This window comes from Paramisgurnus dabryanus, chromosome 21, assembly GCF_030506205.2.
Source record: "Paramisgurnus dabryanus chromosome 21, PD_genome_1.1, whole genome shotgun sequence".
Lineage (NCBI taxonomy): Eukaryota > Metazoa > Chordata > Actinopteri > Cypriniformes > Cobitidae > Paramisgurnus > Paramisgurnus dabryanus.
In genome coordinates, this window is record NC_133357.1 from 5,370,841 (window position 1) to 5,398,230 (window position 27,390).

Here is a 27,390-nt window from a genome sequence, read left to right on the forward strand (position 1 = left end):
AAGGTTTACAAAGAATGGTGTAAAAAGGGAAAAACATCCAGTATGCAGCAGTCCTGTGGGACAAAATGCCTTGTTGATGCTAAAGGTGACTGATTCAAGCTGATAGAAGAGCAACTTTGACTGAAATAACCACTCATTACAACCGAGGTATGCAGCAAAGCATTTGTGAAGAAACAACACGCACAACCTTGAGACGAATGGGCTACAACAGCAGAAGACCCCACCGGGTACCACTCATCTCCACTACAAATAGGAAAAAGAGGCTACAATTTGCACAAGCTCACCAAAATTGGACAGTTGAAGGCTGGGAAAATGTTGCCTGGTCTGATGAGCCTCGATTTCTGTTGAGACATTCAGATGGTAGAGTCAGAATTTGGCGTAAACAGAATGAGAACATGGATCCATCATGCCTTGTTACCACTGTGCAGGCTGCTGGTGGTGGTGTAATGGTGTGGGGGATGTTTTCTTGGCACACTTTAGGCCCCTTAGTGCCAATTGGGCATCGTTTAAATGCCACAGCCTACCTGAGCATTGTTTCTGACCATGTCCATCCCTTTATGACCACCATGTACCCATCCTCTGATGGCTACTTCCAGCAGAATAATGCACCTTGTCACAAAGATAGAATCATTTCAAATTGGTTTCTTGAGTTCACTGTACTAAAATGGCCCCCACAGTCACCAGATCTCAACCGTAGGGTATGTAAACTTTTGACTTGAGCACAACTTTCCTTGTCAATTTGTCCTTCAAAACTTGTATGTAAAAGCTTTATATTATGCCAATTTTTTTTTTTAGGTTTTACAGATTGGAGTAATCATAGGAGTTTGGAACAGGATGGCGTGCAAATGATGGCAGAATCTTTTTTTCTTTTTTGGGGGGTGCCCTGTGCCTTTAAGTCATCTCTCTTGTAGTACACTGAGGACCTAACTGCCAGACCTCAGATCAGCTGACATCAGTCTTTGGATGGTAAAGATTTAGCAGACCAGCATGCTTTCTTGAAAAGCACCCCCATTCTGGCCCGAAACCATGAAAATACCAACTTTCACTAAAAGGGCTGTTTTTACTAAACCATTTATAGTATAAGCATAACTGTGGTATCATTAGATAGAAGACACTTTGAGCTTCGTTTTCCATGTTTCAAAATTATTTTAAGATAAAAATTTAAAAAGTTAGAGAGGCTGAAGTACATTGTAATAAATTTTTTTTTGCATAACATCTTTTTTAACACTAAAAATCTTAATGATAAATATATGTGTGAAACCTAGAAATGCAATGAGGCCAAAGCCACAAGTCTAAAGAAGTTATATTTCACGTTTGAAGTCAATAGACCCAAAAATGAGGTTCTTGCAAGAGTTTTTGTAAGACTAGTGCCTTTTCTAAGTGCCAGTCAGCCACAAAATAAAAGTCTTTTGTTTACATGCATACACGTTCGTTCTTTTTATTGTTTATCCTTATTAGGGGTGGGCGGATCGATCTAAATATCGATAGTATCGATGCCAACACTGGTATTGGTATCAGATCGATACAATTGTAATTGAATCGATACTTCAATTTAAATATCTCTCCTCTACGTTCATTATACTTTGCTCGTGTCTTCTACCTCTACAATCCTGAGCAAACTCTGCTTTCACATCCTGGCCCACTTTGCAACTCCTTCCCCTCCTGCTGCTCTGCTGTGATTCGTTGTTGTGTCGTCACGTGACTCACTGACACAACGCGCCGAGGAGCAGCGAACTGAAACTTCAAGGCCCGGGTATACTTTTTTTCCGCGTCCGCGTCCGGCTCGCGCGCGCACGCGTCCGCGCAGCTTTTCGAGTATACTCCCCGCGGCTACACGCGGATGGCCGCGCTCGACACTATACGCAATACAAATGATTTCTTATTCAAATTATTAGTCTAACAGGCTGTCAGGGCAGCACTGATTTGGGGACATGTACAGTACATTAAAACATTAGGTTAGGAGAAGAAAAGTAACTGATCAACCATTGCAAACACAGTTTAGAACAAACAACAAGACAACAAAGAACAGGAATCAAACAAACATGCTCCAGAGCTTTCTGTTCTTGGGAGAAGTAAAAGTTAAAGAAGAAAAACCATAGTGTGTGTGCAAATGCTGTCTATTTCCTTTGTATAATTGTTTATAGTGGAGTGCACTGTCTAAATATTTTCACGCGCATGCGCTGTTGTACGCGGACTGTACGCGGACTGTCCGCGCGGTCTCAAATTTTGGGCTGCACGCGGACGGTCCGCGCGGCCGGCCGCGGACCCTCTTGATGACGAAAATGACGTCATGCGGACGGCGCGCATACGCGGACGTCCCTAGTATACTTTCGGCTTGAGTGAGAGATCAGGATGGTAGAGAGGAAGAGAAGCGTTGTGTGGAGCTATTTTACGGCTCTAAATAATAATACTGTAATTTGATACGTGTAAAAAGTAATAATTGTGTGCACTTTATTTCATTTGCTTTTAAAACCAGAAAAAAGGGAGTGATTTTTGTTATTCTTTATTTTTTTTTAAAAAAGGTTGTAACAAATTAATTCTACAGTTCCTTATAACTAATAATTTTGTGGACTTCATTATTTAATAAAAAAAGCCTAAAGAATTGATCATTCATTCACCTCAGAAATAATGACATACTGCTCTCCCCTACACAGACATATTTTTTTAAGTAAAAAGTATCGGATTGGTATCGGAATCGGCAATACTGACCCTATATGTATTTGGTATCGGATCGATACCAAATTTTGCAGTATCGCCCACCACTAATCCTTATATAAGCGTATAAAATGCCGTATCCACACCAGGAAATGAAGCTTCACACAAAGATCGTTGAATTCGTGTTCTAATTGGCTACACGTTCTGTCTATCAATATTTTCCATGAAGTCATTGGAGGAACGCGCGAGTCAGATGACGTCACGATATTAGACAGCGCTGTTTGGATATTATGTATTATACTCCCGCCTACTTGTACAATCAAGTTTGAGCGCTGGTTTTGAACGCGAGTGTGATCTCATATACAAGTGTTACGATGTAAATAGTCCTCAGATTGTATATTATAATCTATTACAAGACGTGCATCTGAAATCTGATGTAAACAATGGAAAATATATCCATATTTCACGGATTATACGCATTTGTGGACAAAAATGGTCATTGGATGTACTTTGTTGGAGAGTTTTTATGGGTTATTCACACATCTGAAACAGACTGGATTCGATTCGCGTTCCTTATACCAGCACAAAGGTAAGGAGTCAGTTTATATTATGCATGTTGTTATTTGGACTTCTGTAATAAAATACTATATTTATGATGCTAGAGCAATTTAATCTCAAAACGGACACCATACACTGATGCTTAACCCTTAGACCTTTTAAACGATGTATAGTAGTGTTATTATTATTGTTGTTTGTATACAGTAGGCTATATATATATTATTAGCAGCATTAAAAAAAAACTGACGTCTTTCCGTCCGCGAGCTAGTGCGCGTCGAAAGGTTAAGAAACTGCAGGTTAAGTCAAACAACTGTTTGTGTAGGATTCATCTGATTTTACACCGTCACATACAGAGGGTTAAAGGAGAGTCTCTCTAATGAGATCATACAACCATCTGTGCACATAAACCAGAGCTCTACAGTTACACAATAGAGATTCATTTGATTTAATGAGCATTTGCCAGCTTCACCAATCATGACTTATAATCACAGTGTAACGGCGTAATCCAAATATGAGAAGAGGCAGGATCTTATTGCAGAAAGTAAATTTAATAAAACAAAGACTACAAACATAAATCATGACTAAACTTGACAATGAACATGACAAGAAAACAGACAGGGCAGCTACACATTACATTAACAATAACTGACAAGAGACAATGATAACAAGAGAGCTTATATAGGGACAGTGAACCAATCAAAACGTGACACATTAGGGAAACTAGAGACAACATGATAAAACATGATTTCAAAATAAAAGACATGAACTAGAAACCAGAACTTCAAAATAAGGTATATGAACTAGACAAGACAAAACCCTTACACACAGATATGTCTTTTTTTTAAAATTAGCTTTTATTTATTAAGAGACACAGAGAGAGACGGCTTTTGGACACAAACTGTAATTTAAACTGAGGTTGATTCATTCCACCTGTGTGAATTTAAAGGTTGGTGTGGTAATTAATTACAGGACTGGAAAGTGCAGGCAGATGAGATTTATCAGGTGATTCCTCAAGTCAGGTGATTTTACTCTCTCACATCCTCATTAAAATCATGAAATATGTCAGATTTTTGTAATAAAACATACAAAGACGCACACACTGTAAAAAAATATTTGCTGCCTTAATTTGTTTTTGTTTAATCAACCTTAGATTTACAAGTCATTTCAACTTACAATTATTTATCTTGACTAGAGATGAGTTGTAATTATATGTCAACTTCATTCAAGCTGTAGAACTCATCTCTCAAGATAAATAATAGTAAGTTGAAATTACTTGTATCTGAGTTGATAAAACAAACATTTTAAGGCAGCAAAACATTTTTACAGTGCAGTGTGATATATAAAATGCAGCTGTGTTATCCCAAACATTCCCAGGGATTTGTAAATCTGAGAAATTCCTATTTTACATTTTGGCTTGCCCCTTGTAATTGTCACCCTTTTAGTGACTTAAAGGGGACATATCATGAAAATCTGACTTTTTGAGTGCTATAATTGGGTCCCCAGTGCTTCTATCAACCTAGTAAGTGTGAAAAAGATCAACCCAAGAACTTGAAAAAATAGGTCACTGACATTTGGCTCCCCTTGTGATGTCAGAAGGGGATAATACTGCCTCTTAATCTACACTATCCAACCATTTTAAAGGACACACCCTAAAACGGCACAATTTTGCTCACACCTACAAATTGTCAATTTTAACAAATTCTCTATATGGTGTTTTGAGCTAGAACTTCACATATGTACTCACCAAAGGTTTATTTTACATCTTTAAAAATCTTGTGAAATGTCCGCTTTAATATCTACACTATCCTCAGTTTCTGGTTGTAAAAAATCTGGCAACACGAGTGGGAAAACACAAAAATGGTGCTGCTTATACAGCAGTACACACAGCTGTTGTGCCTTGCATCTTTAATTCAATTTCATTCAATTCAGTTTTATTTATATAGCGCTTTACACAATTGTTAATTGTTTCAAAGCAGCTTTACATTAATAGATGCAGGAGAAAACACAGAAAAATCGTAAACATAAGCAGCAGAACACAGCAGTTAGGATTAACCATACTAGCGAGCGTAGTAATAATGTAATGTATACAAGAGGGTGCTCAGTTAAGCCATGTCAGCAGACTCCCCAGGGGTTGAAAAAAACCCCTAGGAGAAAAACCCTGCGGGAAAAGTCCTAGGAGGGAAAAAATCTTGGGGGAGAGAGCCAGACATAGCTGATTCTATAAAGGATATATTATATAATAGGTATGATTTTATACAATTTTGTGGGGATTAAAACATTATATATATATATATATATATATATATATATATATATATACACGGATAAGTAGATTAAACAGTGGCAGCTGGTGGTCGTTGGTCTGACATCGGCTGGGCATCACGTTGAAGGAAGGCCAGTAGGCATCAGTGGTGTGATGACCTCCACGCCAGCCGGAACTTGGTCTGTTAGTCCCATTGTCCTCGGGATTGAGGACAAGACAAAATTATATTAGCGTAGATTCATTACGATGGCATAAAATAATAAAAAAACTCCATATGCTCTCTCCCATCATTCCATTAAGAGCGTCTTGCCCAAATCCGGTTGAGCAATAGGTTCCTCAAAAAACCGACTGAAGCATTTAAAGTTCAGGATGAAAATATAATTCTGCTAAAAAAGTACATTTATTACAATTGTGATGCACTGTAAGACAAAGAGGTACAGTAGCAGGTACAGATACTGTATGTACATTTGAGGTACTAATTTGCATCATTTAGATATAAAAGTTTACTTTTTGAAAGGGTACCACCCCATCTGTGATATTTTTAAATCTAAAAATTCATCTAAACTTAAAACAACTTGCCCTGGCATATTATCAGCACCATTGTTTTCACACAAGTAATGTAATGTTTCTTTTTTTTTCAGATTTATTAAAGATATAGTAAGTAAGGGTTAGGGTTAATTTAAGCCTCTTCTGTGAACTCAGGCCTAAATGCTTTAAATAATAATGCAACTTTTTAATTTGTATAAAATTAATGTATATGCACTTTAATTTTGAAATCCTAAAAAGTGATCCATCTATCACAATTTTTTTTTATCCAGAATTATAATAATTCTGCATAGATTCAAATACATTTTGTTGTTCTAACACTTTCCTGTGAGGATAAAGTGATTCATCTATCTGAGACCCTCTTACATGGAAACATATTCCGTGTCTCCACATTCGTATTCCCATACACGCGTCTCCCTCCCTGAAATAGAACTATCTAGAGATCTTCATGTCCGGTTGTCTTCTGTGCATCCTTCCCACACCATGGCAACACCGTACACAGAGAACTAATAAGACAACAGTCTCGTTCATCTTGCTCCCAGTCTGCAGAAGTAAACATCTTAGGAAGTCTGATTTCCACCCATGTTCCTAAAGTGTAAAGTTTTTCCGCAAGCTCTTCTGAAAATGCCATTATATTTTAAACAGGTCAAAGCACTGGCTAGCAAAAAGCATCGGAAAGGTGAGTCCTGCTAAGGAATCTTCTCACAATATACTATTTGGATCTATTAATACTTTTGTATTAATAATGTGCATGCAATAATAGTTTGTTGCATTTAGAAGGGAAATATACTGAAAACTTTTTATGTTTTGTATTTGCTTGTTTACTAAGACGACAATTAAAATTCCCATTGGAGATTTGCATGTGCCAATTAAAACAGGAAGTGTCCCACTGTGTATTTTCCTGCAGCAAAGAAAGAGAACGGACAGCTTAAATAGGACAATGTGATGTTTTAAGATATGATGTGCATTATTTATTCCAAACATCTATAAGTTCTTTTGCTTTTGTCATTTGTGGACTGTAGCTCAGTGGTGAAGCATTGCGTTCGCAGCGTGAAAGGTTTTGGCTTTGATCCCACATACTGATGAAATGTCTACCTTGTATAGGTTAGTTTGGATAAAATTGTCTGGCAAAAACTGTAAATGAAATTAAACGTAACTTTCCATTGCTACAGACATGCATGTAATGGTAGCCATAAATCTGGACCAGTAACTAGTGTTGTTGGTTTAAATATCAAAATAGGTTTATCTATTAACTTATTGTGCATTTTATCAAGACTTTTAATCCAAACAGGAAAATGGTCCTGATTTATTCATCAAGAGTGCATTTTATTTATATAGCGCTTTCTTAAAATGTTGCATTGTTTCAAAATAGCTTTACACAAAAGACAAAGAAACGAAAACACAGAAAAGAGAGAAATTAATAGTTATATCTGGAATGTAATTAATATTGAACATTTTTCTCCCTTATGAGAATTAACCATGGTTTTAGTGTGGTGTAATATTGAAGTAACCATTTTTTTTTAAATGTATTGATTACTATCAGCAAAACCATGGTTTTACTGCACTAACTGGTTTTTGAAAACCATGGTTGGTCAAACTATGGTTATTTTGAGGTTGCCATGGTTTTACTACAGTAACCATGTTTTTAACTGTAGTAAAACCATGGTAAATTTTTGTAAGAGCTGTCCTTATAGATTATAATCTAATAAAACAAACTTTTTCTTCGATTGTTGAACATTTAGTCAAATATGATAAAAACAGGCGTCATATTTAACTGGATAAAAAAGGAAAACTTATATAAAATCAGGAATGTTACATTGCATTAATAATACAATGAACAGCTGTTTAAAAAGCATAAAGCAATTATGGCAACATTAAGTGCATCCTAGCACCACAAACCTATAAGTGAAACAGTGACTTAGACTTTTTGTAATTGTAGGAACCAACAAAATTAAATTTAGCCAAACCATTGCAAGAAAACCATATTAGCAGAATTCACAAAATGCAAAACTAAGCTGCAGACCCTAGCAACACCTTAGTTACCACCCATAACACCTTATACTGGCAGTGGCAAGTTATGCCCTGACAAGTCCTATGCACGTTTACTTCAGAAAATCTATATGTGCATCATGTCTACTACAAAACTGCAGACCTTGAGAATCCGCCTCTCTCTCAGACCCCTCCTTCATCCCAGCACATTTATAATCTGCAACCTGTTGGTTATTTCTGCGCATCTAGTCGAGTTAAATCCAGAGTGCAGAGAGCTTTTGCCAGGAGAGTCTCTGAGCGCATCAGTGCACTTGTCTTTAGGTAAGTCAAAGGACGCGACACTGACCCGAGTACAGTCCGAGACTTCTGCTGCAGGTTACTTTACATTTGTGTTCATGTTACGTTTTAAATGCCTAAGTAATTGTCATTTTGCTTCGTGCACATTTGCTACCGTTATGAAATACGTAGCATGGACATTATAATGTAAAGTAGATTAATTTTGCGCGCTAGATAAATGTTTAAGATATAAACTTATTCATGCATGCCTGTCAGTGTTTAAACTCACTTTTCTGCGCATGCATATTAAAGATTTTTGCAGATTGCAATTAAGTGCACAGGAATGCGTAATTGCATTTCGGATCCGACGCTATCTGTTTCCGCGCGCCGTCGTGTTATCTGTCAGTGGTGTCCTTGCTTGCGCTTCCATACTTTCTGCAAGAGACAGAAATCTTGCTGGAGTTGTTACAGACCGGAAGGTAAGGTCAACCGTCTCTCTCTGCTTCTGATAATAATGCATCACGTTATGCACAATAATGCATTAGGAATGCATCACGTCTCTCTATAAGACTATCTGCTTATGCATGCATCTGATCATAATAATGCATCACGTTATGCTGCGACGTGTGTACAGTATACTGTAAATCCTCTGAGTCACATCACGTGTATAATAATGGACTTACTGTATGGGACATCTTGCACCGGGACATACGCCGCATGCATGCAAATGTGTCTCCCTGCTGAGTTGCATGTAAGTGTTTATGCTGGTCTCGTGGACCGAGGGAGGGGTGTGAGTTGTTACTTGTGCATTAAGAAAAAGCAAGTACAGAATGTTTTTCTTTTTAAGCAAACAGAAGATGGCTGGAGTGATGCATCATCTGTGCACTTATTGCAATGTTGTGAATTGTAAATGATGTAAAGTATCATTCATATTTGTTCAGCATTTAAGCTCTTTAAATGATATTAAACAAATTTTAAGTATATTTTATTAATTTGCATTTGGCTGATGCTTTACCAACTGAGCTACATTTGTTAAATACTTATGTTAAATAATATTTAGGCTAATGCATAACAGCATGCTGGGTTAATTTCAACCCAGTGTTGGGTCAAAAAGGACGACCATAACCATTTGGGCTGAAATTTAATCTATGCTGAGTTATTTCAATCCAAAATGGATTTAACCCAATGTCAAGACAAGGTTTGTCCCTTTATGACCTAGCGCTTTGTTAAAAAATAACCAAGTGAAGACCTAATTTGAACAGTAATTCATGCATTTTTAATTTGACTTTAGTAAACGTTCATCATAATTTTGCTAGAATATTCATTGATGATGAAACCCAACCTTCCTGATGATCTTTGGCATTAACCCTGTTGCTTTTTCGTTGTAATTGAATGATCCCTTCCTCGCTAGGTTACCTAATTTGTTTATTACAGAGCAGTTTGACCAAAATACTTTATAAGATTTTCTTTCCTCCACGCTCACATATTCGGCTGTTGTTCATATTGTAAAAGTGATCATGAACTCAGTTTATTATTATTTTAAAGCGAGGCCAAAGATCACAATCTTTAACCTGTTATATAAGTGCAATGAGAGCAAGCCTTACGAACTTAACAGATTTAAGAGTACGCAGAAGTCTTTAGAGAGTTTTTATGTTGGCAGGCAAATTTAAAATCCTTGGAAGTGCATTCATGCATCATCCGAAAGCCTTTTATGTTGCAACCTTGGAGTAAACAGAAATAGATGGGGTGTATAATAGCTCATCATTCAAGACATCCCGGCAATTTCTGCTGTATTTATGTGCAGTTCGTGTTACTTTGAATACTGGATCTATCTTGTTGAAGATTATTCATTTGTTCAAATACCATGCATTCAGTCAGCTCAGGCACGTGGATGCCTTTGTGTTACGATATGACAGGTCAAGGCAGAATACTTTGCTGTATTTAATGTTGTCAGGGACTTCAATGTAGATGTTTTCCATTCAAATGTGTCAATATGCATGACGTACTTTGTGACACCCAAACTTCAAATGTATTTAGATGCTTTGCCTGTCTGACCTGCCAACACATGATTATCTGTTCACGACAACAGCAGACTTAAAGTCATGTAGGACAACCAATTAGGATCTCAGGATTTTTAAAAGAGGAAAGCTCAAGGCAAAGGCACGCAAACCACTGAGATGGTTAGCTGGAGATGGTCAGGAATACAGTATGAGCTTCATCTCTAAGTTTGAGCTTACATTTGGACTGCACAGATTATCAGATTGATTCAGACTTTTAGTCAGATTTATATTTATTAACATTCCTCATGGCTCCTGGAATATTAGGGAATATTTTGAATAGGACTAAAGGTATATTCACAAATTCATCAATCGTTGCGTAATTTTGCCGAATAGATCCGGTTGTTTATTAGACATTTTGTAAAGAGGTTTCTTTATTCTGTTTGTGTCCAGAAATCCCTGCTGAAGCTCACGTCGAAATGGGAAGAAAGGAAGGAGATTACGACTGGAAGAAAAGCACAGACAACATTCAGGATGTGTTCGAATTCATGGAGGTGCTTGGATCGTAAGTGCAGAATTGATTTTATCATTGTTTTATGACCCAAGGTGGTTTAGATTTATTGTCAGCATCGTATTAGTGGATCTACTGAAGATTTCAAAACCACTTTAAGAATTAAAGATTTATATTGCTATAAAAACTTTGCAGATCTTAATGCAATAGTATTCGGTAGACACTTTTATCCAAAGTGACTTACAAGGTATGCATTTTTTTAATCCATATGTGTGTTCACTGGATTCAATCCTATGACCTTTTGTGCATCTAAAGCACTGCAGGTTAGCAGCACATGAACACAAAAGTTTGTAACTTTTGTAGAGGTTATTATTTTAAATATTGCAATGGGATCTGTTAAGGTTTTTTCCTCGCCATGACTAGACATGGATAACTTTACAGGATTTGGCACCGGTTTGTTAGTGAATGGTAAGCTTGGTAATTAATGGCTGGAGATGTTAAGGTGTCAGGCCCGGATTGGCTAATTGGGAGCACCGGGAAAATTCCCGGTGGGCCAGTCTAGTTTTTTTGATGTTGTCATGCCACCAGGTTGAAGGTTGCGTCCTTAGGCTGCCACTTGCATAATTTGCCGAGATGCCCCCACCGCTTTATGCCCAAGTTGATTGTGTCCTGACCACTTATTGGAAGAAATGCAAAAAAATATAAAAATAATTGCGGTAGGTGTGTTGTAGTGTCCATAAAATACATGGAAAACGTGGGTCGCGCTGCTTTCGTCTGCCTTTTAAAGGACCGTCTGCCTTTGCTACCGGTCCCACACGATGTTAACACAGGTTTTGTACATTTAAAATAAGCTTGAGCGTGACTAAAAGGAAAAGGATCTACTAATTGTAATTCTTTAAGTCATAAATGTAACAATGAATCATCTATTGCAAGAATAACAAAAATCTATTTGATGCAAAACATCTTAGTCATATGAAACTTTCTTTTTTCCAATAAACTGATGTTTTCTCAAGTAAAATTATTTTTGAAAGTCCATTATATAGTTTGACAAAAAGTACCTTAAGTTATCTGGCATTATGATTTAAGTAATAAAATTAAGATATGTATTTTTTCCATCTGTTTCCCCTGCTAAATCTTACTTGTATTGTACACCATGGGTTTCCAATCCAGCCCCGTCAGGTGTTTGAGAAATGAGTGGTTCATTCAGAAAAAGCTCAGTGGCGTGTACAGTTAAAGACATTTCTTTAAATGTTTTCAGATTTAAGTTTTTAACCTTTCATGTCAGTGGAATAAGAGCAAGTCTTACATTTACTTCTATGCATTTTGCAGATGCATTTATCCAAAGTGCATTACCAGGTACACATTTTTATCAGTATGTGTGTTCACTGAGTCCATGACACATGCGCTGCTAATGCAATGCTTAATGTAGCTACTGTATACAAGAACAGTTTAAAATCAAATTCTAGAGACATTTAATACAGTATTTGAAGACTATTATAGATATTTTATAGTGCAACCTTGAAAAAAACAGAAATCGATGTAGGGTGTATAATGGATGACCATTCTGGCTATTTCTTGTTAAAAGTTTTGAGAAACAGAGCACTGATTACAAAAATCCTAAAAGCTTTGGGTTAAAAATAAAATTGACCCATTCTCATCATCCTGACGGGTCTCAGATTAAAGCAGACACCAGTCATCTGTTGTCTTGTGGTGGTGATGTCATTCGCAGAAAGCTGACTAGACTATGAGCTCAGCAGACGTGAGCAGCTGTGCGTTGTCTTTGCTGACTCTACAGTACAGTACTGTATTCATAAAGCAGAATAATCGTTTGTCCCTAAAGAGACACCTAAGCACCAGAAACACACATGCATTTATTTACAGAAATGATGGCATTGAGCAACAGCATGTCTGCACATCAGCTGTGAGGTGTTTATATAATTTAAATGTGTCAAACCTTAATACCGGCGGATTTACTTAAAGAGGTTAAACGTCTCCTTATATAAAACCGAAGGATGTTTATTAGAAAGTTTAAGAAAACTTTGACTATATTGCTTGGTGCAGCTGTCACATTTTCTTTAAAAAAGAAAGAAAGAGTTGAAGCATTTAGGTCGACCCGTTTCATTTCTCTGTACTGGGCTGTAGATGAATGAAGGGTAAAGCGGAGGTTAAGACACATCCAGACTGCTCGAGTATGTTAATCAGTTTGGCAGACTAAAACAGGGATCACAGACTTCAGGAAACATCTAACAAGATCGAGAGCTTTCTGATAATCTACCAGGCATGGCCTGCAATGTGCAAAACCTTACGGTGTTGTGTTGTTTTGGGAGCACTTGAAAATGTCCTCACTGTGTTTTAAGTTTTATGATCCCAAATGTAAGATGTGAATTAAAAACTGAGGGTCTGAGAAGTGCTCAAATCACAAAGGTGTTGAAGAGGGATAATGATGAAAATATGGAAAATATAAGCCATGGAGGATTAAGCACAATGGTTTCCTCTGACAAACTTTTACAATCCCTCAGCGCTCTCCTGAGAGAGTTAACATCCGTCAAACTGCAAAACAGCATAATATTATGTTTATATATCCAGTGGGATTTGTGCTTAAATGATGTTTTTGTGTGTTTGGCCGTATGAAATCTGTCTGTGTACTGACCTTCAGTCTGAGTTGTATTTTAGGTTATTTGTTTATTATTGATGCATTTCAATGATATCTATGTTATGTATTTAGGGCTTTTTAAGGGTTTATTTAGTCTGTGGCCGTGGGTGAACCACATCTCTGAGCTTTAATATTCAAAAACACTTGTGGGAATATGTGTTAGACGGCTCGATTGGTGATGGTCTGTTTGTGCGTGGGAAGACGATCTTGACTGTCGAAAACTAAGTATGTGCCATTTTGCACGTTTTTAATAATGCGCTTGTGATTTTAAGCAGATTCAGTCTTCTGACAAAAATCTACATTTAAAAAAATAGGAGAAAATGACAAATGCATTGAATGTACTATAATGCATGTATTTTAAAGGGATAGTTCACCCAAAAATGACAAATTCTGTCATAATTTAATCACCCTTATGTTGTTTGAAACCTGTATACGTTTATTTATTCTGTTAAACACAGAAGATATTTTGAAAATAATGATAAGCACACAGTTGATGGGAAGTCAATGGGTACAGTCAAACTGTGTGCTTATACCATCATTTTTCTAAATGCTCAAAAAAATAAAGAAAGAAAATCATACAGGTTTTAAACAACTTGAGAAAGAGTAATGATGACAGAATTTTAATTTTTGGAACTATCCCATAAGATAAAAATAATGATAGAGTAAGGTCATGTCAAAGATTGAAATCCATGTGAAATAAAACTTTGATGCTCCATATCACATCATAAGAGATGAAACTTTTGCCTGGATTTATAGACAGGAAATATATACTTAACCCATTCCCCGCCAGTCTTATATAGTCAGTCTTATAAAGTTGCCCGCCAGCATTTTTTTGTGATTTTACAAAAGTTTCACAAAAATCCCTTCCAGGAAAATTTTCTTAACTATATATAAACATATATAAATATATAAACATACAAATATATCAAATGAAAGAATAAACATTCTACTTTCAAACAAACAATAAATACACAAACAAACAAAGCGGGAAAAAACTTTCATCCTACACTGCAAAAAATGATTTTCAAGAAAATAAATTCTTAGTATTTTTGTCTTGTTTTCAGTAAAAATATTTAAAAATTCTTAAATTAAGATGCTTTTTCTTGATGAGCAAAATGAGCCAAGAAAATAAGTCTAGTTTTTAGACCAAAAATATCAACTTTACGTGATTTTGTGCATAAAAAAGCAAAAAAATCTGCCAATGAGGTAAGCAATTTTTTCTTGAATTTAGTGTTTAAGAAAATGTTCAAGATTTTTTTTATGTTTTGCTTGTTTTATGCACAAAATCACTTAAATTTGATATTTTTGGTTTAAATACTAGACTTATTTTCTTCGTTTTGCTCATCAAGAAAAGCATTTTATTTAAGAATTTTTAGATATTTTTACTGAAAACAAGACAAAAATACTTAGAATTTTTTTTCTTGAAAAATCTTTTTTTTGCAGTGTATTTATATTTTTTCTCTGCTTAAAAACTCTTAAATATCGGTATTTTTCTTCAAAAATATTTTTTTAGCAAAAAGCTACAAATAATTGAATTTTTGTGAAGGAATTTTGTTAGAGATTAGATTCAGAACGATAATTAAAACATACACACAGTGTAAAATTAATAAATTATGTTTTGCTTCAGTTTTTTATAAATTTGTTAAGAGCCACCTTGTGGATAATCGCGGTATTACAGATAACCATAAAAACTCATCAGGAACACGTTTATTTCATGCAAATGTTTTTTTCTTATTTTAAAAGATAACTCGTCAATGGCGGGGAAAGAGTTTAGTGTGTGTATATAATGTAAAACAATTAATAAAGAAAGAAAATAAATAATAAATAAATATTTTTATTTACTAGAAAACAAAACACTGATTACAAAGTTTTAGAATAGGGCCACAGTTTATTAAACCCTAATAAGAGTATTATATGAATATGTTAAACCTTTAACATGTATAATCTCTCAATAACTATAAGATGTTCTTTATAGCCCATTTAAGACCCATATTAACCAATCCTTGTTAATGGTCACCTATAGCCTCTTTTCTTTCTCCAGCCTTACAGTGCCAAGTGACCTGCTTACTGGCCTGTGTAACACCTGAATATCTCAGCCATTATTGTTTCCGTTGCGTAAGGGATTTCACATGTAATCCTCATCCCAGGACAGCTATTCCCGGTTACAGAGGATTGAATGGAGATGAGTGATCTAAAACCCCCAAATCCTAAGACCTTATGAACAGAATTTATTATTATTCATTTTTGGTTATGCATTAGACAAAACTAGATTTTTTTATGTTGTTTTACAAAAAATGTGAGTGTTGCTTGCAGTAATGTCAGAGAGTGCAACTCTTTATTTTTAGGTGGTTGCTAGGGTGTTGCTAAGCACTTTTAGGGCATTCTAGCTCAACTCTCTTTTTTATGTCTGTAGCACAAATGCAGTGTGTTTCATATTAACATTATTATGACGCTCAATTTGAATTTTAATAAATAAGTGTCATTTATATTGTTTATGATTCTTATGTATGTGTGCGCTTTTCACATCTGTACTGCGGTACAAGAGCTTCTCGCTGTTATTAAATGAATCGCACCCGGTGCATCACACAGACCTCAGCAGGGTTTAAAAGGTCACATCCTCACCTTCATTAAAATCTGCTTTACTGTCACACTGCCATTACATAAACCTTGGATTATACTCTCTCTCTGATCTTTAGATAAAGCCTAGTAATTGATCCTTTGACCTTTTCCTTTCTTTCTTTAGCGGAGCATTCTCTGAAGTCTTCATGGTGAAGGAGAGAAAAACCGGAAAACATTTCGCCATGAAGTGTGTTAAAAAGAAAAACAAAAGGGACTTTAACCTGGAGAATGAGATTGCCGTGTTGAGGAGGTGAGATCAGTCAAACACTATAAACAGAGAACATACAGTACAGAAATAAAACATTCAAACTGTTCCTGAAGTCTCTCAAGGGTTGCATATTTTGTACACCGTCTCCCTCATCAGTACTCCATGATCTGAACAGTCTGAATTAAATTAGGGACAAATACAAAATTATATAGCTATGTACACCCTTCAGAAAAATGCCCCAACATAGTCATATATGCTGGCTTTAAAATGGGTTTAAAAGAAATGAAAAAGAAAGAAAAAAAGATAAATGTTCCAAAAATGGTCACTAGGGCAGCACCCTTTAAAAATGTCCTACAATAATTTGTGCAAAGGTGTGCCTTAAAATAAATATTTAATATAAATATAATTTAAAAACATAAATGATCATTTTAGTTCTACAACAACTAGTATTATTTTTTTCTAATAATTTTTATGACATTTTCCTGTCACTCAGGATCAAACATGACAATGTTGTTTGCTTGGAGGATTTCTATGAAAGTCGGACACATTACTATCTTCTCATGCAACTGTAAGTAACTTCTAACGCCTCTGTTAAACCTCAACATCACTGTAAACCTCATTGGTTAAAAGTATATATCTCTCCAGAGTTTCAGGCGGTGAACTGTTTGATAGGATTCTGGACCGGGGGATGTACTCGGAGATGGATGCCAGTCTGGTTATCAGACAGGTGCTGGAGGCAGTCGGCTACCTGCACAAGTGCGGCATAGTGCACCGTGATCTTAAGGTACGTTAATAACACTGATACTGTATTTATACTACACTACCATTCAAAGTTTTAGAGACACTATGGCAGTTATGTTAGTGTATTTAAAATAAATCAAACTATGTTGTATTTTATCATCTCAATGTAGAATTTGAATTTAATTTGAATTCATTGAAAGGATAGCCCCTTGAGATGTAACATCATTTTCAAGGGGGTCCCAAAAACACAAACAGAATCATACAACACAAAACACAATAACCTTACAAAACAGACACACTACAGATAAAAAAAAATGTCCCCCATACCCACAAATCACAGCAAAAAAAAAAAACTCAACATAAGACAAATTTATAACAAAACAAATCATCAAATCGTCAAAATAAATAAATATAAAAAAATGAATGAATAAATAAATAAATAGATAAATAAATAAATAAAAATATAATATAATATAATATAATATAATATAATATAATATTAAATATAATAATAATAATAATAATTTGCAGAATTTTGCCTCTTATCTGTGTGTGTGTGTTTATATTATTTTGTCTTTCTTTGTCTCTATAGCCTGAGAATCTGCTGTACTACAGTCCGGATGAAAACTCAAAGATCATGATCAGTGATTTCGGTCTCTCTAAGATGGAAGACAATGGAATAATGTCAACAGCCTGTGGAACGCCAGGATATGTGGGTAAGAACGATTTCAAAATATAAAGAAAAAACTAAATGTTGTTAGGGGGGTCATGCACAGAAATTTGTGCATACACGAGAGACATCAAACGAAATATTACAGAGCTTTCAATCTTTTCCATGGCACCTACATTTCTAACAATCTGAGCACCCCTGCCTTCATGCAAAACCCTCCAAAATAAAAGTGTTGACTAACTTTTATATCAAATATTTTTCAATCGGAAGATTGACAAATTGGTATCGTATTTACATCTGAAACGGCATGTTTTGTTTATTTACGTTTTGTTTAATGACTTGTTTAATTGTGTCATTAATGCATTTTGCACAACAACTGCATTATTCTATTAAATGAATGTAATTTTAAATCCATAAAGTATATAAACAACGAAAATGGCATAAGCTATAGCCACGTGATTGATTTTAATGTTCAATAATGATTTAAAAAAATAAAATATGTTTAGATAAAATTATTAGAGGAACCGATATTTGCATTAAATTTTACCTTATATGTAAGCATGTGTGAACTCTGTCGAACTATGGCGTTGTACCAAGAAGATGAATCTAGAAATGTACTAATATAACGTTGAGACGGTCACATTAAAAACCTTACATTTTCTACACAGAGGAGGTTAACTGCACATTACCGTACTGGGGTTTGGAAATGTTGTGAGCGTTTTTAACATGTTTTAATTCAAATGCAGCAGCAATAGCAAAGCTTGTGAGCGCGCTCAGATGCTGACGTCTGCGACTGCGCTGACTGCAGCGCCTCCCGCCAGAATATAAAGTGATGTAACACGATCAAAACACTATTAAAACAGCAAAAAATTTACAAGGATGCAGCACAGAATTGATAATTTTGTGCATTTTAAAAAGATTAAAAGAAAGTAACAGATTTATGGATGCTTCTTTGATTTTGAGGTTGCATGCAAAATCAATTTGGCTCAAAAAAACCGAGGGGGCACGTGCCCCCTCAGTTTCAATGGGCATGACGCCTCTGCATGTTGTATTTTTTATTGGTTTTACTAGGATAAGCCCATTGAGTTATAAAATCTCTTATTCCAGGTAGTCCTGGCCAAAATGGCAAATTTTCAAATGAAACAAATAATATGAAATAGGCGCCTTTGATCTGATTGAATGTTTAAAAGTGGGCTACGCTATTATTGGTTGATTATGTTTTTCTGTTCTCACATGGCATTATGCTGCATTCCAAACATCTCGGATTTAGGATATTTTCCACCTCAAAACCGTAAATACATCTGAATTAACGCGAACTAAAGTTGTTACAAGCCTGTATACATTTCTTTGTTCTGGGGAACACAAAGGACGATATTTTGAGCAATGTGATAACCAGAAAACAGTTTTTGAGCACCATTAACTTCCATAGTATTTTTCTTTCCTACTATGGAAGTCAATGGTGCTTCAGTTTTCTGCTTGGGTGAACGAAACATAAGAGAAGTTTTCATTTTTGGGTAAACTATCATCAAAACAATTAAAGGAGCATTAAAAGAGGATTTAATGTCTAGAAAGGTGCTACTAAAAACTTAAACTGTTTTGATGCTGCTAAAGCATTAGTCACATTAGCAAAATAAAAAATGTGTTTTAAGAACTTTGTTTTAACATTTCATTTCTTAAGAAAGATATTTTAACTTTAAAGTAACATACACAGATGTGCAAATATGTTGAGAATTAATTTTATGTTGTATTTTTTCACAGCCCCTGAAGTGTTGGCACAGAAACCCTACAGCAAAGCTGTGGACTGCTGGTCTATTGGAGTTATCACTTACATTCTGTGAGTCCATTAGTCATGTAAATCACATTATTTCAATGCAGGGAAATGTACAGTAGTGCTGTTGTTAGGAGAGCCAAAAAAAGGAAACCAAACCAAAGCTTACAGGGTACTGTTAATAAAGACTAAAAGTGAATAGCAATTAGGATGAATCGCTGGTTTAATAAAAGACTTTTAAGCTTTGCTGTTTATTGACACTCACAAGTACAATGTAGATCTGTCGCCCCCTGTTGGACTAATAATGAATTGTATGTAAACAATTATTTTGTATCATTCTCACAGTCTCTGTGGATATCCACCTTTCTATGAAGAAACTGAGACTCGTCTGTTTTCTAAAATCATGAAGGGACAGTATGAGTTTGACTCGCCCTTCTGGGATAATATTTCTGATTCTGGTTAGTGTGCTGCATGCTTTATTTAATCCTGTGTGTACAATAGTATGCAGAAGTAGCCTATACATTAACATCAATTACTGCTTTATTATACAGTGCTTCGCTCTTAACCTGATGTAAATATAATATGTCTTTAGCCAAGGACTTTATCCGCAACATGATGCAGAAGAATCCTAAGATGCGTTTTACTACAGAACAGGCTCTGCGACACCCATGGTGAGATTTAACCAAGATCTCTGTTATTTTATTTGTGCATTATGTTTAAAAATTTCTTTGAGAGAAATAAAAATGTAAAAAAGAGACAATTGACATACAGTAAAATTAGGTTCAATATCAAGCAACACATAGGCCTATGAATGATAAATGCATACTTTGTAATACCTTGTCCATTAATGGCATAAGCTGAATAGAAATGTTTGCCAAGTGCATAAAATATAAATGGAAATAAAAACTGAAATTTTAGAATAGACATATAAAATAAAATACTGTAGAAAATAACCAACACTGTAAAAATTCCTGTTTACCGGACATGTTTTAGTATTATTTACTTGTATTTAAGAGTCATTTCAACTTTTTTATCTTGACTAGTGAGGAGTTGCTGTAACTTAAAAAAGAAATGTAAAATAAACTTTTTATCAAGTTACAGCTGTAAAAAAATGCACCATGAAGTTAAAATAACTTGGTTTTGAAAATCAGTTTAACCTGCTAGTTTTAAGTTTTAGCTTGTGATAAGTTGACATAACTTATAATAAAACAAGTTGAAATTGTTCAACTTGATTTTTTTAGTTTAAGTAACATAAAATTACTGAGCCCCTAAGGTAATTGGAGTAAAAAAAATCTAAAGTTTAGTTTCATGTGCTCACGCGAAAGCTTCATGTGCAGAATTTTTTCTTTTAAGTTTAGTTTCGCTTGCTCACATGAAAGTTTCGCGCGCACACGTGAAACTATGCGTGCATATGTGAAAGCAAAAGTTTCAAAGGCCAAAGTTTTACGTAAGCACGCGAAACTAAACGCAGTAGTTTCACGTGCGCAAGCCAAAGTTTCACGTGAGCACGCGAAACGAAACACGGTAGTTTCACGTGCGCAAGCCAAAGTTTCACGTGAGCACGCGAAACTAAACGCGGTAGTTTCACGTGCGCAAGCCAAAGTTTCACGTGAGCACGCGAAACGAAACACGGTAGTTTCACGTGCGCAAGCCAAAGTTTCACGTGAGCACCCGAAACTAAACGCGGTAGTTTCATGTGCGCAAGCCAAAGTTTCACGTGAGCACCCGAAACTAAACGCGGTAGTTTCACGTGCGCAAGCCAAAGTTTCACGTGAGCACCTGAAACTAAACGCGGTAGTTTCACATGCGCAAGCCAAAGTTTCACGTGAGCACCCGAAACTAAACACGGTAGTTTCACATGCGCAAGCCAAAGTTTCACGTGAGCACCCGAAACTAAACGCGGTAGTTTCACGTGCGCAAGCCAAAGTTTCACGTGAGCAAGCGAAACTAAACGCGGTAGTTTCACGTGCGCACGTGATAGTTTCATGTGCGCACGCGAAACTAAACTTAATTTAATTTTTGCTCCATGTCCCCTTTGGGGCTCTGTATAAAATCATAAAAAGCTCCTTTTTAAGTGAAAACTAAAAATAATAAATGGACTTGTAATGACTTGTAAATCCAAGTTACTTATACCTAAAAAAAATTACAGTGAAGTTTTATTTTCAGGAGAAACATGAAATTTCAAAAGTCTCTTTTATTCGGTGTAAATTCTGCTTTTATCTCATTGCTTTTATCACTGCTTATCTTATTTGTCATGAACTTTATCTGAGATCTATGAAGTCTTTCATGAGAATATGAAAAGTGTATGGTTGATTTTGACACTATGGGGTGTTTTCCCGGACAGGGATTAGGTTAAACCAGAACTAGGCCTTAGTTTAAATACGAAATATTACTATGCCTTACTAAAAACACTACTTCTGTGATTTTTCAGGCAAAACAAAGGGCACTGATGTATTTTAAGTCATGTCAGTCCAAGATGTTTTCAGTTTGGACAGCTCTTACAATTATTTTAGTTTAGGACTAGTCTAATCCCTGTCCGGGAAACCGCCCCTTTATATTAAACGATATGTTGAATTTTTCACCCAAAAAGTAACAAGCCAAGCAAACGTAGGAAACAGAACCCCACTTTTTCTCCTAGTTTTGATTTTAAACCAAGCTTTGTCTTGCAGGATAATCGGTAAAACAGCCCGAAGTCAAGACATCTATCACTCCGTCAGTGTGCAGATTCAGAAAAACTTTGCCAAGTCCAAGTGGAAGGTAAAGTCATATTTCATAACACAGTTGAATTTGGCTCTTGTGGTTTAGCCTCACTTGGCTTTTTCCGCCGATCTCTGGCCTGGTTACACAATTTAACTTTAAGAAGTTGATTTTGCCATCTGTCTTGCCTATAATTGCTTCATCTCTTTCTAGAACAGACCAGTTTTGTTTAGATTTAAACACTGATGGTGGATTTAAAGGTGCAAAAGTCATTTAAAGTGGATCAAAAAACTTTATCAAGACAAGAATGGGTAATGGGTATTGATATTAAGACAACTTTATGAAAGGTTTTGATCCACTTCAAATGTTGACTAGTATATTTAAAATACACTCACATTTAAGATAAAACACTGAAATATTCATACAGTATACTACTGTATATTGACTATTTGATATCATTTATTTACTTTAGCAAGCTTTCAATGCTACCGCTGCCATTCACCACATGAAGAAACTTCAGATGGCTCACTCTGAGGCCTGTATGAGACAGAATCAGACTCCTCCATCAGTGCCTGAGATCAAAGTCATCACAACATCCACACCTGAATCCGTCCATAAGAAACTGTTCACGGAGACCCCGACGACAAACAGTGACATGTCCGGTAATCAGATGAACGTTCCAACCAGTTCTACAGAATCAAAGAGTCAGTATTACCCAGTTCGGGTCAGTCACAGCGAGACCACCCATGTTGGGACCCTCACCATCGCGGAGAAGAGCAAACATGTTTATCACTCTGAGCCAGCCGATCTCAATGGGTACGTACAATATTCGTTTGACTCAATCCTATGAAGTCCAAAACTATGACTATGCCAAAAACATGGCAATACAAAATGTATTTCTTATATTTGTGAGTTAAGATTACTCAGCCGATACAGAGATAAAGGGGATGATGAAGAGTGAAATAAAAAACGTTTATTGAGTAATCTTAGTCGTGCGTCAATGCTTGGTCAGACCTGAAACATGAAAAATGAAGTGTTGTAACAATAAATGAAAGTTGTTTTAACAAACTCCAATTCTAAGATCTTACATTTTTTATTTTTTGCCATATGTGACAACAAAGCAAATCATAAGGGTCGGTTTTAAAAAAAACACTATTTATACATCATCTGAGAGTTGAATATATAAGCTTTCCATGAATGTATGCTTTGTTCGATTAGGACAATATTTGCCAGGATAACTATTTAAAAATCTGGAATCTGAGGGTGCAAAAAATCAAAATATTAACTCACTCCCGACCAGCCATTTTTTTTTTTAATTGCCCGGCAGCATTTTTTGTGATTTTCACAAAATGCCTTCCAGGAAAATTTTCTTCTAAAAATATAACAGACCCTCTGCTTTCAAACAAACAAACAAACAAAACGAAAAAAAAACTTTCATCCTATCTATATTTTTTTCTCTGCTTATAAACTCTTAAAATATGGGTATTTTTCATTAAAAAAGAATTTTTATTTTAGCAAAAAGCTGAAATAATTGCGTTTTTGTGAAGGAATTTAGTTAGAGATCAATTTCAGAACGATTATCGAAACATACACAGAGTTTAAAATTAGTAAATAACTGTCATGACACGGTAGGAGAGACAGGACGCAAACGCAGAGTTCAAAATAAATAACATTTAATAATAAAATGGGAACAAAAACACGAGGAGTATAAACAGGTAAGAAACACAGGAACATCCAAAATATGACATGGGAAACAGACAGGGTAGCAATGACAATGATCCGGCAAGTGAGTATAGCACAAACAGGGGTATAAATACAGACAGACTAACAATGCACAGGTGTGATGAGGAAGGTAATTAATCAATGAATGTCCAGGTGACGGTAATCGGAACAGACACAAAACCTGACACGGATCACCGTGACAATAACGTTTTGTCTTCAGTTTTTTCATAAATTGGGTAAGAGCAACCTAGTGGATAATCGCGGTATTACAGATTAACATAAACATTTATAAACTCTTATAAACATTTATAAACGCTTATAAACTCTTAAAATATGTGTATTTTTCATTAAAAATAATTTTTATTTTAGCAAAAAGCTGAAATAATTGCGTTTTTGTGAAGGAATTTTGTTAGAGATCAATTTCAGAACGATTATCAAAACATACACAGAGTTTAAAATTAGTAAATAACGTTTTGTCTTCAGTTTTTTCATAAATTGGGCAAGAGCCACCTAGTGGATAATCGCGGTATTACAGATTAACATAAACATTTATAAACTCTTATAAACATTTATAAACGCTTATAAACTCTTAAAATATGGGTATTTTTCATTAAAAATAATTTTTCTTTTAGCAAAAAGCTGAAATAATTGCATTTTGTGAAGGAATTTTGTTAACGATCAAATTCAGAACGATTATCAAAACATACACAGAGTTTAAAATTAGTAAATAATGTTTTGTCTTCAGTTTTTTCATAAATTGGGTAAGAGCCACCTAGTGGATAATCGCGGTATTACAGATTAACATAAACATTCTTCAGAAACACGTTTTTATACAAATGTTTTCTCTTAATTGACGAGATAACTCGTCAATGACGGGAATTTTTTTTAAGTAAATCGTTTTTAAAGTTGTCCAAATGAACTTCTTAGCAACACATTTTACTAATGATAATTTTTTGATATATTTACGGATGAAAATGTACAAAATGTTTTTATGGAACATGATCTTTACTCAATATCAAAATGATTTTTCGCATTAAAAAAAACAATAATTTTGTATATTACCTGAAATTTGCAAGAGTGAATTGGTCAGTTTTGATTCTGGGACGGGCTTTTTGCTTTCTGTAACCATTTGCATTGAATTTTCCAGATATGTAAAAAAAGGCTCAAATCGTAATGGACCGAACCTGCAGACTGGAGTTTGTTCTGTCATGTGATCCGTTGCAGAGGAGTTATAATCTGATTTGGATTGGTGAGTTAACCGTTTGAATATTTTTCTAACTAGTATGCCAATACGAGCAAAATGCTAAATGTTATCTAAATGTTGTCTCGTCAGGTCTGTGACCTTTCACCCAGCCTGCGTGCATGATCTTCAGCTCTGTGCCCATGGGAGAGAGCGTTTATCTGGCCATCAGCCCGCCAGTCTGCACCGTACTGAAAGTTTAGGAGTGCCTCCATATCTGCAAATAAACTCATGAAGCACGAGCACGGCCAGGTTACACAGTATCTTCGTAAAAGCAGGTTGTAGGTCAATTTGCATAGGTGCTGAACCTACTATTTCATCCCTCTGTATTAAAACATTTGAAACAAGGGTCAGTGTTAAGTCTTATTAAGATTTTAATTCAGTTTTTGCATCTACTTTCTGTAATGTATTAGGCTTTTGTTGCTCGTGATTATATGATGTAATATGCTGTGGTAACTCATCACAGTATATCTGATGACACTATCGCTTCAATGCAGTCTATACTTAATAATAGATTATTGTATATTGGACATTATAAGAGATTTTAATTTGACTAGATTAGATGTTTATTTTTGTAATGCAAAGTTATTGGTGCATCTTTATCTGTTACACTTTTACCATTATTATTAAAACTATTTAATGCTGTCTGCCTACCACCATTAAATATATTAACATACATTACTTTAACTATTATAAATACTCATCCTGTAACATTTCAATATGAATGTAAGAGATTATGTTAAGTGTCCTCTTCAGAAACGCTTGATGTTTGTTTAGGCCGTTAATGGCAATGCATTGTGCAATATTTGTACTATTAAACCCTGAGATACACCAGCTTTTGTTTCTCTTTTGCATGTTTAGACTACATGTTTGTAGATAATTGTTTTCTGTTTAATATTTCAAAGATGATATTATAAGGTTATTTTATTGCTAACTTAAAATATATGGCCATACATGATAATAGAGGTTTGACTGACCTCAATACAAACAGCTGACCTGTAGACGTGCAGGTCATTCATTTGATCTCAGATTAGCCCGAGACTTTCAAATCTGTTTGTTATCCTCATTGCTGGACAGCAGATGATGTTTGTCTTTCTGTGACATTGGTTTATAATCCAGGCAAAGATGTATAAAAAGTAAGAGTAAATAAAAAACGCCTCCATATATTTATAATGCTGGGTGGATGGATGATGATGTCATCAAACCCACACATTTGATTTGCTGTGCCAACACGAGCTGCGCATTGAATGTGTTTCTCAATGCTGTCTGTGCATCCAGGACAGAGGCCGTGGCAGACTGCACAATGGGTCAAAAGTATCCGATGCGGTCGTGTACTTGGTCACAATCACTACTGCATGTCTACACTGTCTCAAACTTACAGTATTGCCCAACATTTATTTCCCCCCTCACCTTATACGCAAGCAGCCTCCCGAGAGACGAATGATGCAAACATGTTTAAAGATGTGAGGGTATTGAAAATGAAAGGTCAGCATGTTTGCATCTTTATGTGAGACAATCACACATGTACTGCAATGTTTGAACCTGATATTACAATGTTAACAAAGCAGTACTGTAGTGAAAGATTTTAAAATTTCTTCTGCAAAATTGGTAACTCTTTATATCATTGGCAAAATACTTTACTGCACGAGGCATTATGTAAAATAAATAAACAGCAATAAATACCATAATAGCTATGACAGAAATAAACAATAATACTATATAGATACAGTTTATATAGTCTTTAATTGTGATCAGACTTTTAATTGGTTTATTTTATTGGTTGGGTTCATTTCATGCAAAAGTCAACCTTATAATGAGCAATAAAGTTTTTATTTACCCAAAGTTTTTAACCATATACAGAATTCTCAGTTGATATTTAATTGTTTAAATACCCATGCAAAGTCTTGGTTACAGTTTTTAAAGGGGACATATCATAAAAATCTGACTTTTTCCATGTTTAAGTGCTATAATTGGGTCCCCAGTGCTAGTATCAACCTAAAAAATATATATATATATAAAAAAAGATTAACCCAGTAACTTAGTTCTGGTAAACCATTCTCATATGTGGAAAAAATAGGTCATTGAAATTTGGCTCCCCTTGTGATGTCAGAAGGGGATAATACCGCCCCTTATTCTGCACTATTCAATCACAGCACTTCCATTTATTTCAGAGATCAGCTCATTTGCATTTAAAGGCAATTTTAACATGCTATAATATATTATCTAGATGGTATTTTGAGCGAAAACTTCACATAAGTACTCTGGGGACACTAAAAA

At 35.3% G+C, this 27,390-nt stretch overlaps 1 protein-coding gene across 5 annotated transcripts; it reads left to right on the forward strand.

The window, feature by feature from the left end:
• Positions 1-2,864: 2,864 nt before the first annotated feature.
• Positions 2,865-25,947, forward strand: camk1gb (calcium/calmodulin-dependent protein kinase IGb). 5 transcript variants are annotated; one of them, XM_065285209.2, is made up of 14 exons: positions 2,865-3,244; positions 6,668-6,701; positions 10,738-10,849; positions 16,192-16,317; positions 16,769-16,843; positions 16,921-17,059; positions 17,609-17,732; positions 19,445-19,520; positions 19,800-19,912; positions 20,047-20,125; positions 22,124-22,211; positions 22,624-22,967; positions 25,021-25,122; positions 25,207-25,947. In XM_065285209.2, exons 3-13 carry the CDS (start codon positions 10,764-10,766, stop codon positions 25,085-25,087), a joined length of 1,317 nt encoding a protein of 438 aa, XP_065141281.1. In that variant the 5' UTR covers positions 2,865-3,244; positions 6,668-6,701; positions 10,738-10,763; the 3' UTR covers positions 25,088-25,122; positions 25,207-25,947. The 5 variants fall into 5 exon arrangements, with proteins under 5 accessions (XP_065141281.1, XP_065141280.1, XP_065141279.1 ...); XM_065285208.2 differs by lacking the exon at positions 2,865-3,244 and adding an exon at positions 7,045-7,126 and having other exon boundaries at positions 6,517-6,701; XM_065285207.2 differs by lacking the exon at positions 2,865-3,244 and having other exon boundaries at positions 6,517-6,701.
• The last annotated feature ends 1,443 nt before the right edge of the window (positions 25,948-27,390 follow it).